This window comes from Notothenia rossii (assembly GCF_949606895.1).
Source record: "Notothenia rossii genome assembly, chromosome: 4".
NCBI lineage: Eukaryota > Metazoa > Chordata > Actinopteri > Perciformes > Nototheniidae > Notothenia > Notothenia rossii.
The window spans coordinates 95,274,095-95,289,094 of NC_136902.1; the positions used below are offsets into that span (position 1 = coordinate 95,274,095).

A 15,000-nucleotide genomic window follows, 5' to 3' on the forward strand; every position below is an offset into this window, starting at 1 on the left:
CTTCAAAGAGACTTCAAAAGAGACTCAAAGTGACTTCAAAGAGACTTCAAAGTGACTTCAAAGTGACTTCAAAGAGACTTCAAAGAGACTTCAAAGTGACTTCAAAGTGACTTCAAAGAGACTTCAAAGAGACTTCAAAGTGACTTCAAAGTGACTCAAAGTGACTTCAAAGTGACTTCAAAGTGACTTCAAAGAGACTCAAAGTGACTTCCATACTGTAACTGTCAGATTATATCCATATGGAACTAATCTTCTTGCTGTGATCCAGACTCCGAGGTGCGTCTGGTTTGCAAAGCTCTGCTCCCGTACCTGGAAGACACTCCCTGGGATCTCTGGTGACAGTGGACGGGAAGACTCTGGACAAGCTGCCCGACCGCTTCTTCAAACAGAACAGGTACGAGGAGACCGCTGCCCAGTAAGCCGGTTCGAATCCCGAGCCGGACGAACATATCAGGCAATGTCCTCCCCTCTGTCCTCCCCTCTCTCTCCCTCTCTCTCCCCTCTCCCTCCCCTCTCCCTCCCCTCTGTCTCCCCTCTGTCCTATCCTCTGTCTCCCCTCTCTCTCTCCTCTGTCCTCCCCTCTGTCTCCCCTCTGTCCTCCCCTCTGTCCTATCCTCTGTCTCCCCTCTCTCTCCCCTCTGTCCTCCCCTCTGTCCTCCCCTCTGTCCTCCCCTCTCCCTCCCCTCTCCCTCCCCTCTCTCTCCCCTCTGTTCTATCCTCTGTCTCCCCTCTCTCTCCCCTCTGTCCTCCCTTCTGTCTCCCCTCTGTCCTATCCTCTGTCTCCCCTCTGTCCTATCCTCTGTCTCCCCTCTGTCCTCCCCTCTCTCTCCCCTCTCTCTCCTCTCTCTCTCCCCTCTGTCTCCCCTCTCTCTCCCCTCTGTCTCCCCTCTGTCCTCCCTCTGTCTCCCCTCTCTCTCCCCTCTGTCCTCCCCTCTGTCTCCCCTCTGTCTCCCCTCTGTCTCCCCTCTCTCTCCCTCTGTTCTATCCTCTGTCTCCCCTCTCTCTCCCCTCTGTCTCCCTTCTGTCTCCCCTCTGTCCTATCCTCTGTCTCCCCTCTGTCCTATCCTCTGTCTCCCCTCTGTCCTCCCCTCTCTCTCCCCTCTGTCTCCCCTCTGTCCTCCCTCTGTCTCCCCTCTCTCTCCCCTCTCTCTCCCCTCTGTCTCCCCTCTGTCTCCCCTCTGTCCTCCCCTCTCTCTCCCCTCTGTCCTCCCCTCTCTCCTCCCCTCTGTCTCCCCTCTGTCCTCCCCTCTCTCTCCCCTCTGTCCTCCCCTCTCTCCTCCCCTCTGTCTCCCCTCTGTCCTCCCCTCTGTCTCCCCTCTGTCTCCCCTCTCTCTCCCCTGTCTCTCCCCTCTGTCTCTCCTCTCTCTCCCCTCTCTCTCCCCTCTGTCTCCCCTCTCTCTCCCCTCTGTCTCCCCTCTCTCTCCCCTCTCTCTCCCCTCTGTCCTCCCCTCTCTCTCCCCTCAGTCTCCCCTCTGTCTCCCCTCTGTCCTCCCCTCTGTCTCCCCTCTCTCTCCCCCTCTGTCTCCCCTCTGTCTCCCCTCTGTCTCCCCTCTCTCTCCCCTCTCTCTCCCCTCTGTCTCCCCTCTCTCTCCCCTCTCTCTCCCCTCTGTCCTCCCCTCTGTCTCCCCTCTCTCTCCCCTCTGTCTCCCCTCTCTCTCCCCTCTGTCTCCCCTCTGTCCTCCCCTCTGTCTCCCCTCTCTCTCCCCTCTGTCCTCCCCTCTGTCTTCCCTCTCTCTCCCCTCTGTCTCCCCTCTCTCTCCCCTCTGTCTCCCCATGTTTCAGTTCGCAGTGAGCTACAGCTTCAACAGAAGGTGTGACCGGTTCTCATCCCGTAACCCCGGTGTAGCCCCCACTCTTTAATACCCTGTAATGTAGTTTCATTGGCTGTTCCACTTCCCATCTTTTGCTCTCTTCCCTTAAAGAGTCTTGTGATGTGTTCGATGGAGGTTCAGATGTCTTCAGCACACAGTGTCGCAGGACTCTGGCCTTCCAGCTGGAAATATATTGATTCTGTTAAAAGCTATAACTCTTTATTAAATAACATAACTTTGGTTTAAGCTTGTATATTTCTTCATTTCGTACCAGAAGGTGATTAAGTATGGAGTTTCTTCGGTTCATTTCACCCAGCAGTCCTGGACCTAACCCAAACTTAGACTTTATGATTGCCAGGAACAAGTGCAGTGCATGAAATATGAATATTTATATGGCAGAAGCTCAGCGGGGTCAGGCGTGCAGGAGTTATGGCTCGTTTCAAATCTGCAGGGCACTGACAGGCCGGGTTTACGACGTCTGAGTGGCTCAATCCTGGCATTCGGTGACATTTAGTGTGTGTGTGTGTGTGTGTGTGTGTGTGTGTGTGTGTGTGTGTGTGTGTGTGTGTGTGTGTGTGTGTGTGTGTGTGTGTGTGTGTGTGTGTGTGTGTGTGTGTGTGTGTGTGTGTGTGTGTGTGTGTGTGTGTGTGTGTGTGTGTGTGTGTGTGTGTGTGTGTCTTTTGTTTTTCTTCCTGTTTATGTTTTTCTTGTTCCCTCTTTTTCCCTTTCTTTCAGTTTTCTTCTTTTTTACTTATTTATCTTATTTTTCATTTTTTCAATATTTTCTATTTATTTTTATTTCTTCCATTTTTCCTTTTTTGCAATTTCTCTTATTCCTCGTCCCTGTGTTTCAGGCGGCTGAGCGACGACCACGGCGACCGTACGGAGGAGAGCGTTCTGCTGATCCAGGACTTCTCCTCCGAGGACTTGAACCGGGAGTTTAACTGCTCCGTCAAGAACAAGGACGGGAACCAGACCCGCAGAGCCACCCTGCAGCTGGAGGGTGAGGCTTTTATTGTGGAGGGGAGCCAGGAAGTTCCTCTCCTTCCTGTCAACGTGTAACTCTAGGTCTGAGTCGCCGAGAGGCTGAGCTTCATGCTGCGACTCCTTTTCAGTGAGACGCTCCAAAGGGTGAAGATATCTAATAAACTCAATCAAACTTAGAAGGACCAAAAAGATCAACAGAAACAATGTCAACGCCAGCTCACCCTCTGCCACCCGCCCCCCGACATGTGACAGGTGACATGAATGCACAAACCACGACCACGTGATGATTGAAGTGCTCAACTAATACAAACAAAAGTCACGTAAACAAATACAGAACTCATGCTAAGTAGCATTCTGGCTCCTTCACTGCGCACGGGGAGATCGTCCAGGAGGCTTTAGTCTCTCTAATCTCTCCATATTATTTATCTGTGTTAAGATGCAGCCGTTAAACCCTTCCTGCTGAAGTCTCACATTAAAACGAGGACGACGGGGTTTATGGTCCAAAGAAGCTTTTAGTGCGAGACCTCCAGAGGTTATTCTTTAGCATTATCAATTAGCTCTTTAAATGATGTCCCCTGGGGGGTAACACAAAAGCCATGACTAACATGTATCTGTGTTTTTCTGTTTGTTGTTTGGTTTTAGTTTGTTGTGATGTGATTTTAACCATTTGTCTGTCTATCAAATAAAAACATGTGTAATATTAATGTTGGAATAACAAAGATGGATAACCTGCACACCTGTTTTTATTTCTTTGAGGCTGTATGTGTTGTTTAAAGATCTCCTTTTGTGCAAAAGTCACTTTCTGATGTCTTTCTACATCAATATGTGTCCCCGGTGTGTCCCCGGTGTGTCCCCGGTGCGTGTCCGGTGCGTGTCCGGTGCGTGTCTGGTGTGTGTGTCCGGTGTTTGTCCGGTGCGTGTCCGGTGTGTGTCCGGTGTGTGTCCGGTGTGTGTCTGGTGTGCGTGTCCGGTGTGTGTCCGGTGTGTGTCCGGTGCGTGTCCGGTGCGTGTCCGGTGTGTGTCCGGTGTGTGTCCGGTGTGTGTCCGGTGTGTGTCCGGTGCGTGTCCGGTGTGTGTCCGGTGTGTGTCCGGTGTGTGTCCGGTGCGTGTCCGGTGTGTGTGTCCGGTGTGTGTCTGGTGTGTGTCCGGTGTGTGTCTGGTGTGTGTCCGGTGTGTGTCCGGTGTGTGTCCGGTGCGTGTCCGGTGTGTGTCCGGTGTGTGTCCGGTGTGTGTCCGGTGTGTGTCCGGTGTGTGTCGGTGCGTGTCCGGTGCGTGTCGGTGTGTGTCCGGTGTGTGTCCGGTGCGTGTCCGGTGTGTGTGTCGGTGTGTGTCCGGTGTGTGTCAGGTGTGTGCCTGGTGTGTGTGTCCGGTGTGTATCCGGTGTGTGTCCGGTGCGTGTCCGGTGTGTGTCCGGTGTGTGTCCGTGTGTGTCTGGTGTGCGTGTCCGGTGTGTGTCCGGTGTGTGTCCGGTGCGTGTCCGGTGCGTGTCCGGTGCGTGTCCGGTGTGTGTCCGGTGTGTGTCCGGTGTGTGTCCGGTGTGTGTCCGGTGCGTGTCCGGTGCGTGTCCGGTGTGTGTCCGGTGTGTGTCTGGTGTGTGTCCGGTGTGTGTCCGGTGTGTGTCCGGTGTGTGTCCGGTGTGTGTCTGGTGTGTATCCGGTGTGTGTCCGGTGTGTGTCCGGTGTGTGTCTGGTGTGTGTCTGGTGTGTATCCGGTGTGTGTCGGTGTGTGTCCGGTGTGTGTCTGGTGTGTATCCGGTGTGTGTCCGGTGTGTGTCCGGTGTGTGTCTGGTGTGTATCCGGTGTGTGTCCGGTGCGTGTCCGGTGTGTGTCCGGTGTGTGTGTCCGGTTTTTTGAGCAAAACACTTCATAGACATGTTTTTTATATATTTGTATATTTCCTCAGAAAAAGGAAAATAAAGTTTAAAAAATACCTGAACCCTGTTTTTGTTTTATTTCTGGATCCGTTTGATATAAACTAACAGTTGTTGTGTCTCCTGCAGTGTGGGTGCCCTCGGTGGAGCTGGGCCTCGGCCTCGGGGGCGACCCTCTTCCTCATGCTGCTCCTCTTCATCATCTATCACGTCTTCTGGCTGGAGCTGCTGCTGCTCTACAGGTCCTGGTTCGGCACCGACGAGCGGCACACAGGTGAGCGTCACTCTGTGAGCGTCACTCTGTGAGAGTCACTCTGTGAGAGTCACTCTGTGAGCGTCACTCTGTGAGCGTCACTCTGTGAGCGTCACTCTGAGAGCGTCACTCTGAGAGCGTCACTCTGTGAGCGTCACTCTGTGAGCGTCACTCTGTGAGCGTCACTCTGTGAGCGTCACTCTGTGAGAGTCACTCTGTGAGCGTCACTCTGAGAGCGTCACTCTGTGAGCGTCACTCTGTGAGCGTCACTCTGTGAGCGTCACTCTGTGAGAGTCACTCTGTGAGCGTCACTCTGTGAGCGTCACTCTGTGAGAGTCACTCTGTGAGCGTCACTCTGTGAGCGTCACTCTGAGAGCGTCACTCTGTGAGCGTCACTCTGAGAGCGTCACTCTGTGAGCGTCACTCTGTGAGTACTTCTACTTCCTCTTCCTAAATGTAATTTAATAATGTGTGTGTGTGTGTGTGTGTGTGTGTGTGTGTGTGTGTGTGTGTGTGTGTGTGTGTGTGTGTGTGTGTGTGTGTGTGTGTGTGTGTGTGTGTGTGTGTGTGTGTGTGTGTGTGTGTGTGTGTGTGTGTGTGTGTGTGTGTGTAGATGATAAGGAGTATGATTTGTACATCTCCTATGCGAGGGGGCAGTGAGGAGGAACTCTTCGTTCTCTCCACTCTCGCAGCGTTCTGGAGAACGAGCTGGGGTACTCCGTTTGTATCTTCGACAGAGACAGCCTGCCTGGGGGGAGTAAGTACATGTACACACACCTACTGCAATACACACAAGTACAAGTACACACACCTACTGCAATACACACGTACAAGTACACATACCTACTGCAATACACACAAGTACAAGTACACACACCTACTGCAATACACACAAGTACAAGTACACACACCTACTGCAATACACACGTACAAGTACACATACCTACTGCAATACACACAAGTACAAGTACACACACCTACCGCACTACAGTACACACTGATACTACAGTACTAACGTGTGACAGTGAGAGTTATCAGAATCAGAGTCACCCTTCATCTCACCCCCCCCCCCCCCCCCCCCCTTCACCCCCCCCCCCACCCCCTCTCTCCCAGCCATCACAGACGAGACTCTGAGCTTCGTGTCTCGCAGCCGGCGCCTCCTGGTGGTCCTCGGCCCGGGTTACGCCTCGCGGGGGTCCCAGGCTCTGCTGGAGCTGCAGGTGGGGCTGGACAGCATGGCCCGGGGGGGGCAGCTGAGGGTCATTCTGGTGCAGTACCAGCCGGGGGGGGGATGGGGCCTGGTCCGCGAGCTCAGGAGGGCCCGCGTGGTTCTGGCTCTGGTCCGATGGCAGGGGGACAAATCCAGAGATCTAACCTCTCGCTTCTGGAAGAGGCTGAGGGTGGAGCTTCCTGTGAGGAGGGGGGGAGGGAGGGGGGAGGAGGGGGGGAAGGGGCTGAGGCTGCAAAGTCAGAACAGCACCAACTCCCAGACGGGCCTCATCACCAACAGCATCAAACACCCGCAGAAGGTCTTCCAGGCCGCGGCGTAGACATTTCTTTTTTTTTATTCGGAGAAAAAGTCCGAATTTCAAGACCAAATGTTCACATGTGACTTACCTGATGTTACCGTGACGTGGTGCAGCGTAGAGCCAGGACTCCGAAGGGACCAATGGCACCATTCATAGAGATATGTTTTATAATTCTGAGAACATTTGCAAAATTCTGAGGAAAAAAAGTCAAAATTCCCAGAAACCTTTTTATAATTCTGAGAAAAAAGTCCAAATCTTTGAGACCGAATGTTCACACGTGGCCCGACCCTGTCCCGTAGTTCGTTAACCTCTGTTAGATTTTGTCATACAGATATAAATATGATGGTCGTCTGCATAGAGGGAGATTTACAACATCAATATTAAAGCAGCGCTGCTGTAGAGGAATCAAACCCTAGAGGACAGATCCGGGTACTGCAACGCTCCACTTATCAGAACCAGAACCAGATTTATAGCCAGGTTCCTTCACACATACAAGGACTCTGCTTTGGTGTCTGGTGCTGCCAACATTAACAACAAAAAGAATTATATAAGGGTAACAAAAAACAAGTTGCAAAGTAAGAAATATAAGTATAATAAAAAAATATATATTTAAGAAACAATTTAGCATTAAAAAAGGATGTTAAAGACAAGTAAATACACCAAATGTAAATGTGACTACAAATAACCTTAAAAGCTAAAAAACAAAAGCACTTACAACAATGAGTATATATTTGAAACTACAGCAAATTCTATTTGGAAGTGGCGGGCCGTGCAGACGTGCAAAAAGCATTCAGAGTTGGCTCGCAGTATTAAGAAAGGCAAAATAGAACAAGAACAGAACAGCCAGAAAGAAATGTCTGACTTTAACGTGACGTCTGCAGATTAGACGTGACACACATCGGCCACATGGGGCAGGAAGTGATGTCATCGTGAGACCACAGACGTTCACAGATGAGTTGAAACTGAGATGTTTCTAAGATAAAAAGAACTCAAGCTGAGTCTTACCTGGCCCACGATGAATGTACTGAAAACATAGAAATAAAAAAGCCTTTCGTCTCAGATTCATTTACATTTCTCATGAACTCACTATTATTTGTGGTCATCACCATGAAGCACCTTCACCTGCACATTGACCATGTCTTACCTCCATGTGTATTACCTGTCTGTCACTGCATCGTGTTAAGAAGTCACAGTGAATGTGTTTTGTTTTCAAACCGAGTGTTTCCTCACAACCATTTCTCACACACACACACACACACACACACACACACACACACACACACACACACACACACACACGTACACACACACACACACACACACACACACGTACACACACACACACACACACACGTACACACGTACACACACACACACACACACACACACACACACACACACACACACACGTACACACGTACACGCACACACACACACACACACACACACACACACACACACACGTACACACGTACACACACACACACACACACACACACACACACACACACACACACACACACACACACACACGTACATAAAACCTTTTTTTCTATCAAATGAACAAGACTTTTGTCCTTAGTTTCTAAAGGTTTGTTCTGATAGTTAACATTTAGTAATATCCCTCAGGGAACCGTTCACTCTTTATATTTAAGTTGCACCTCTAGAGAGAATTTCCCATTGACTTCCTCTAGTGGCCGTTAGAGGAACTGCACATTAAAAAGCATGTAAATAAGGTTGGGAGATTTAAGATATCACGCAAGATACACTTTAAAAACGACCTTTAAACATGTAGAGGGGAAACCACAGCAGCGATTTGAATTGTGTTTTAGTCAGAAATATATGTTTCTCACCTGATCATTGCTTTAACATTACTCTTTCCATGTTTCATTTGAATGTTGGTTTTATCGTATAAATGCATATCTACAATTAGTCAGGGTTTATATTTCTGTAGATTAAGGGAAACTGTGCTCTTCATCTTTTACACTTAGCGATAATGGGAGAAAGCGTCCTGCACTTCGTCTTCATGTATTTAACTTTGTATTTTTACTCTAATTCACCTCATGTTGGTTTTTAATAAAGGCTTTGTTCATCTACTGGTTTGTGAACATCATCTTCATTTCATGTCTTCCTTCCACAAGCCCATGTCGTTTGGATCATAATGCTCATATCGTTTACAATTATTATTTTGTCTCCAGAAGATCAAGAAGTCACAAATGATTTCCAGACGTCTAAAACTCACTTATCCTCAGCTGTCCATGAACACATACATTTAGTATAAATATGTGTGTTTGCCACTGTGTCGGACACAATCATGTAGAAATATAACAGATCAGGCTTCAATTAGCCAATCGTACGCAGGGTTAATGATCCGAAAATCTAAGTTTGTGGATTTATTTAATGATCCAATATCATAAACAACAGAACAATGAACCGGTTTCCTATTGATTCCTTTCCTTAAAGACTTTCCTATGACTTCACCCTGGTAAAAACATTACCCTCCTGGTGCTCCACCTGTCTCCAATGTATACACAATTACACCAGGTGCCCTGACATGCCTTCAAAATATAAGAATAAAAACAAATAACAACACTAAATAAGAATCATTCACTATACACAAAAACAGCAAGTAAATACATGTTTTACTTTAAACAATATAAAGCAATATATAGCTCCAGCAGCCTCGTTAGCAGCTCTCTCTACTGGCGTAATGCTACGATTAGCATGCAAGGATTTAGCATCCGGACAGTAGCATGGTGGTCAGGACCTCGTATGGTGCGTTCAAGCCGGACGGGAAGTGAAGATTTGCTACGATTGGTGCTTTGGTTTCTTTTTTTTCTGCCCTTTTTGCGACCCGGGATTGGTTGAAGCTGAACAGCCAATCAGAGCACAGGAAAAGGTCAAACAGAGGCTCATCTTCATCTTCATTGGATCATTGTCATTGTTGAGTGATCTTTAGAAACACTGTCAGACGCTGATGGTTTGTATTTGTTTTTCTTAAAGTTTATTCCGATAGAGGTGATTCTGTTTCTGTGGGGGTCTCGTGGCTCCGAGGAGTTTACACACGAGTCTAAATCAGTGTTTAGATGTGGCTCCAGGAGCACAGGATGCTTTTTCGTTCTGCAACGGTATTTGTCAGTTTTCTTTAGCTCATTCTTCATATCATCAGATCATTCCCAAACTCTACGACATGTTCCTGAGCTTCCCTTCTATATCCGCGTCTGTCTTGTATTGTGTCATCCGTTATTCCTGACACTTCCTGTTTGTCCCCCTTTAGACCAATCAGAGTGCATCCTGCAGGCGATGCAGCGAAGCCGCCGCCTCCTCTTCGTGCTAAGCCCCGCCTTCCTCTCAGAAAAGAGCTTCAGCCTATTGGAGTGCCGGCTGGGTTTGTTTCTGCAGAACGAGCGCCGCGCCTCCATCGTCTCCGTGGTGTTTCAGTCCGTCAACAAACATCCCAGCGTGGAGGCAGCGCAGCTCCAACAGGTCTATCCTCATTCTGGGTCTAAGCATCTAAACATCTAAACATCTAAAGATCCTCACTCTGGGTTCAAAGAGACTTGTTTTTTATTTATCTGAGACCTGTAATATATGCCTTAAAATAAGATGATAGGAGACCTTTGATGTATTTTGTTTTTGTAAAGCACTTTCAATTGCCTCGTGTTGAAAGCTGATATATAAATGAACGTTCCTCTCCAGGCTGCCTCCGTCTCCGTCTCGTGGCGAGGATCCCGATCCGAGCCTCTGCGTTCCCGCTTCTGGCTCCGCCTCCGGCTGGCGCTCCCCCTCCGTCCGATCGCTCTGGGCCGGAGGATGATTGATAGCACGTCGTCTCACTCTGACCTGGCTGCGCTCGCTCTGATGAAAGTGCATCAACACAACCAGAGAGCCAATCAGAGAGCCAATCAGAGAGCCAATCACAGAACCAATCAGAGAGCCAATCGGGCGCCACCCAGAAGGGGGAGGGGCCGGGTGAGAGGGGGGGTGGGGTCACATGGTATCAGCTGCTCAGGATGTGCTTGGGTTATTGGTCAGGTGCAGGAGAGTGGGGCGGGGCCAACAGTGGAGATAAACCAGGTGTCACATAACAGGCCTGAACCAACCCAGGACTGTCACAAATATCCTGGCCCCGCCCCCACACATGGCTCCTCTCATACACATGTCTCCGCCCCCACACATGACTCTGCTACCACAAATGGCTCCACCCATGCACATGTTCCCTCCCCCACACATGGCCCCGCCCCCACACATGGCTCCGCCCCCACATATGACTCCGCCCATGCACATGGCCCCGCCCCCTCACATGGCTCCTCTCATACACATGGCTCCGCCCCCACACATGACTCCGCCCCCACAAATGGCTCCTCTCACACACATGGCACCGCCCCCACACATGACTTTGCTCCCACAAATGGCTCCACCCATGCACATGTTCCCTCCCCCACACATGGCCCCGCCCCCACACATGGCTCCGCCCCCACACATGACTCCGCCCCCACAAATGGCTCCTCTCACACACATGGCACCGCCCCCACACATGACTTTGCTCCCACAAATGGCTCCACCCATGCACATGTTCCCTCCCCCACACATGGCTCCGCCCCCACACATGACTCCGCCCATGCATATGGCCCCGCCCCCTCACATGGCTCCTCTCATACACATGGCTCCGCCCCCACACATGACTCCGCCCCCACAAATGGCTCCTCTCACACAAATGGCTCCGCCCACACACATGGCTCCGCCCCCACACATGAAACCGCCCTCCCCACACGTCAGCAGATGATTGGCTCCAGGACTTCTGAGTCACCTGGAAAAGGGGAGGGGCTTGTTGTTAAAGCGACGCTAGTGTGTGTCCGAGGTCCTGACACTACCTGAAAGATGATTTTGTTAACACATTAGAAATATAAGACATTAACGCTGGGTTCAAACACGACATCAGCCCGACTCTGGACGTTCGGATGGACCATGGACGGTGTGTAGCATAATCTGTGTTTCAATTTTAAAGCAAACTTTGGAAATGATGCAAAAAGATCAATTTAAATTAGGCGACTGTGTCATCCAGGAGTACGGAGGCTAACAGGAGGAACGTGCTGCAGCTTCAGAAAGGATGCAGATATAGAAACCCAAATGTTCCAAATGAAGAAACATCTCCAGCAACAACACGTGCAGCGTTTAGAGAACACTCAGCAGCTTGAGGAGACATGCAGCGTTTAGAGAACATTCAGCAGCTTGAGGAGACATGCAGCGTTTAGAGAACGTTTAGCAGCGTTTAGAGAACATTCAGCAGCTTGAGGAGACATGCAGCGTTTAGAGAACATTCAGCAGCTTGAGGAGACATGCAGCGTTTAGAGAACTTTCAGCAGCTTGAGGAGACATGCAGCGTTTAGAGAACATTCAGCAGCTTGAGGAGACATGCAGCGTTTAGAGAACGTTCAGCAGCGTTTAGAGAACTTTCAGCAGCTTGAGGAGACATGCAGCGTTTAGAGAACATTCAGCAGCTTGAGGAGACATGCAGCGTTTAGAGAACGTTCAGCAGCGTTTAGAGAACATTCAGCAGCTTGAGGAGACATGCAGCGTTTAGAGAACATTCAGCAGCTTGAGGAGACATGCAGTATTTAGAGAACATTCAGCAGCTTGAGGAGACATGCAGCGTTTAGAGAACATTCAGCAGCTTGAGGAGACATGCAGCGTTTAGAGAACATTCAGCAGCTTGAGGAGACATGCAGCGTTTAGAGAACATTCAGCAGCTTGAGGAGACATGCAGCGTTTAGAGAACATTCAGCAACTTGAGGAGACATGCAGCGTTTAGAGAACATTCAGCAGCTTGAGGAGACATGCAGCGTTTAGAGAACATTCAGCAGCTTGAGGAGACATGTAGCGTTTAGAGAACATTCAGCAGCTTGAGGAGACATGCAGCGTTTAGAGAACAGTCAGCAGCTTGAGGAGACATGCAGCGTTTAGAGAACATTCAGCAGCTTGAGGAGACATGCAGCGTTTAGAGAACATTCAGCAGCTTGAGGAGACATGCAGCGTTTAGAGAACAGTCAGCAGCTTGAGGAGACATGCAGCGTTTAGAGAACATTCAGCAGCTTGAGGAGACATGCAGCGTTTAGAGAACATTCAGCAGCTTGAGGAGACATGCAGCGTTTAGAGAACATTCAGCAGCTTGAGGAGACATGCAGCGTTTAGAGAACGTTCAGCAGCTTGAGGAGACATGCAGCGTTTAGAGAACATTCAGCAGCTTGAGGAGACATGCAGCGTTTAGAGAACATTCAGCAGCTTGAGGAGACATGCAGCGTTTAGAGAACGTTCAGCAGCTTGAGGAGACATGGCAGCGTTTACTAAAAGCTGCAGAAACCAAACGCTCCCTAAAATGTTTGATGGTCTTATTTGAACAATGTGGTCACATGACTCCTACTGATGTAAGCTAGTTAGCTAACGTAGCTAACCTAGTCATTTCAGATATACTGACAAACACTGAAAGTTATGAGACGACTGACTCTGAGACAGAGACGGTTGTAAAACTTTGGTCAATTATTTTTTACTCAACTTTTTTTTGTTAACTTTTGTCTATTTCATTTTTGTCGCCAACAATTTCTTTTTCATCATTTCCTTTTTTCCCATCTGTTCTGTTGCCAACATTCTTTTTGTCATCAACTTTTTTCTCCTTTTGTCACCAACATTTTCTTTTTTTTTACCGCAGCTATTACTGCTACTAAAACAGCTGCAGTTACATCAGAAGGAGTCATGTGACCACATTGTTCAAATAAGACCATCAAACATTTGAGGTGAGTTTCCGACAGACAGTTGTTCTCTGGTCTCCGCTGTGTTTTGTATTTGCAGCGTTTGGTTCTGCAGCTCTTTAATGTTGTGATGTTTGTGAATCACGATATCATCACACCTGAAGGTGAGCGAATCCAACGCACCCAACGTCATATGATCATCTCGGCTGTTTTTAAAAGTCAGCATGAACTCACCTGTATTTAACTGAAGATGCCTTATTTTATATCTGATATTTATATCACATCGAATCGAATGCTAAATGTCTCTTTTTCTTATCTTATGAATGTATTAACCAACTGGAGGTTAAATATGAGGTGGAATTAACTTAAATAAAATATATACAAAATAATTACCTGCTGTGTGTGTACTGATATACACCTGAACATCATGAGGAGAGGACTCTTTAAAGTAGAGACACTACATACTGATATACACCTGAACATCATGAGGAGAGGACTCTTTAAAGTAGAGACACTACATACTGATATACACCTGAACATCAGCAGGAGAGGACTCTTTAAAGTAGAGACACTACATACTGATATACACCTGAACATCAGCAGGAGAGGACTCTTTAAAGTAGAGACACTACATACTGATATACACCTGAACATCAGCAGGAGAGGACTCTTTAAAGTAAAGACACTACATACTGATATACACCTGAACATCAGCAGGAGAGGACTCTTTAAAGTAGAGACACTACACACTGATATACACCTGAACATCTGCAGGAGAGGACTCTTTAAAGTAGAGACACTACATACTGATATACACCTGAACATCATGAGGAGAGGACTCTTTAAAGTAGAGACACTACATACTGATATACACCTGTACATCATGAGGAGAGGACTCTTTAAAGTAGAGACGCTACATACTGATATACACCTGAACATCATGAGGAGAGGACTCTTTAAAGTAGAGACACTACATACTGTTATACACCTGAACATCAGCAGGAGAGGACTCTTTAAAGTAGAGCCACTACATACTGATATACACCTGAACATCAGCAGGAAAGGACTCTTTAAAGTAGAGATACTACATACTGATATACACCTGAACATCAGCAGGAGAGGACTCTTTAAAGTAGAGACACTACATACTGATATACACCTGAACATCAGCAGGAGAGGACTCTTTAAAGTAGAGACACTACATACTGATATACACCTGAACATAAGCAGGAGAGGACTCTTTAAAGTAGAGACACTACATACTGATATACACCTGAACATCAGCAGGAGAGGACTCTTTAAAGTAGAGACACTACATACTCATATACACCTGAACATCAGCAGGAGAGGACTCTTTAAAGTAGAGACACTACATACTGATATACACCTGAACATCATGAGGAGAGGACTCTTTAAAGTAGAGACACTACATACTGATATACACCTGAACATCATGAGGAGAGGACTCTTTAAAGTAGAGACGCTACATACTGATATACACCTGAACATCATGAGGAGAGGACTCTTTAAAGTAGAGACACTACATACTGTTATACACCTGAACATCAGCAGGAGAGGACTCTTTAAAGTAGAGCCACTACATACTGATATACACCTGAACATCAGCAGGAAAGGACTCTTTAAAGTAGAGATACTACATACTGATATACACCTGAACATCAGCAGGAGAGGACTCTTTAAAGTAGAGACACTACATACTGATATACACCTGAACATCAGCAGGAGAGGACTCTTTAAAGTAGAGACACTACATACTGATATACACCTGAACATCAGCAGGAGA

General features: G+C 48.0%; 2 protein-coding genes across 2 annotated transcripts in view; both read left to right on the forward strand.

Moving 5' to 3' along the window:
* LOC307035014 (interleukin-1 receptor accessory protein-like) overlaps positions 1 to 6,471 on the forward strand; it is a gene marked incomplete at its 3' end in the record, with an annotated part of 43,212 nt that extends 36,741 nt beyond the window's left edge. Inside the window, 9 exon segments of the mRNA XM_079673939.1 lie at positions 269 to 334; positions 337 to 394; positions 2,666 to 2,814; positions 4,798 to 4,832; positions 4,834 to 4,942; positions 5,535 to 5,572; positions 5,574 to 5,607; positions 5,610 to 5,678; positions 6,035 to 6,471. Coding sequence (XP_079530065.1) covers positions 269 to 334; positions 337 to 394; positions 2,666 to 2,814; positions 4,798 to 4,832; positions 4,834 to 4,942; positions 5,535 to 5,572; positions 5,574 to 5,607; positions 5,610 to 5,678; positions 6,035 to 6,471 — 995 coding nt within the window.
* Positions 6,472 to 9,220: 2,749 nt separating this feature from the next.
* Positions 9,221 to 11,328, forward strand: LOC307035015 (uncharacterized protein; the record flags this gene model as incomplete). Its single annotated transcript, XM_079673940.1, has 2 exons — positions 9,221 to 9,936; positions 10,150 to 11,328. Exons 1-2 carry the CDS (start codon positions 9,754 to 9,756, stop codon positions 11,326 to 11,328), a joined length of 1,362 nt encoding a protein of 453 aa, XP_079530066.1. The 5' UTR covers positions 9,221 to 9,753.
* Between the last annotated feature and the right edge of the window lie 3,672 nt (positions 11,329 to 15,000).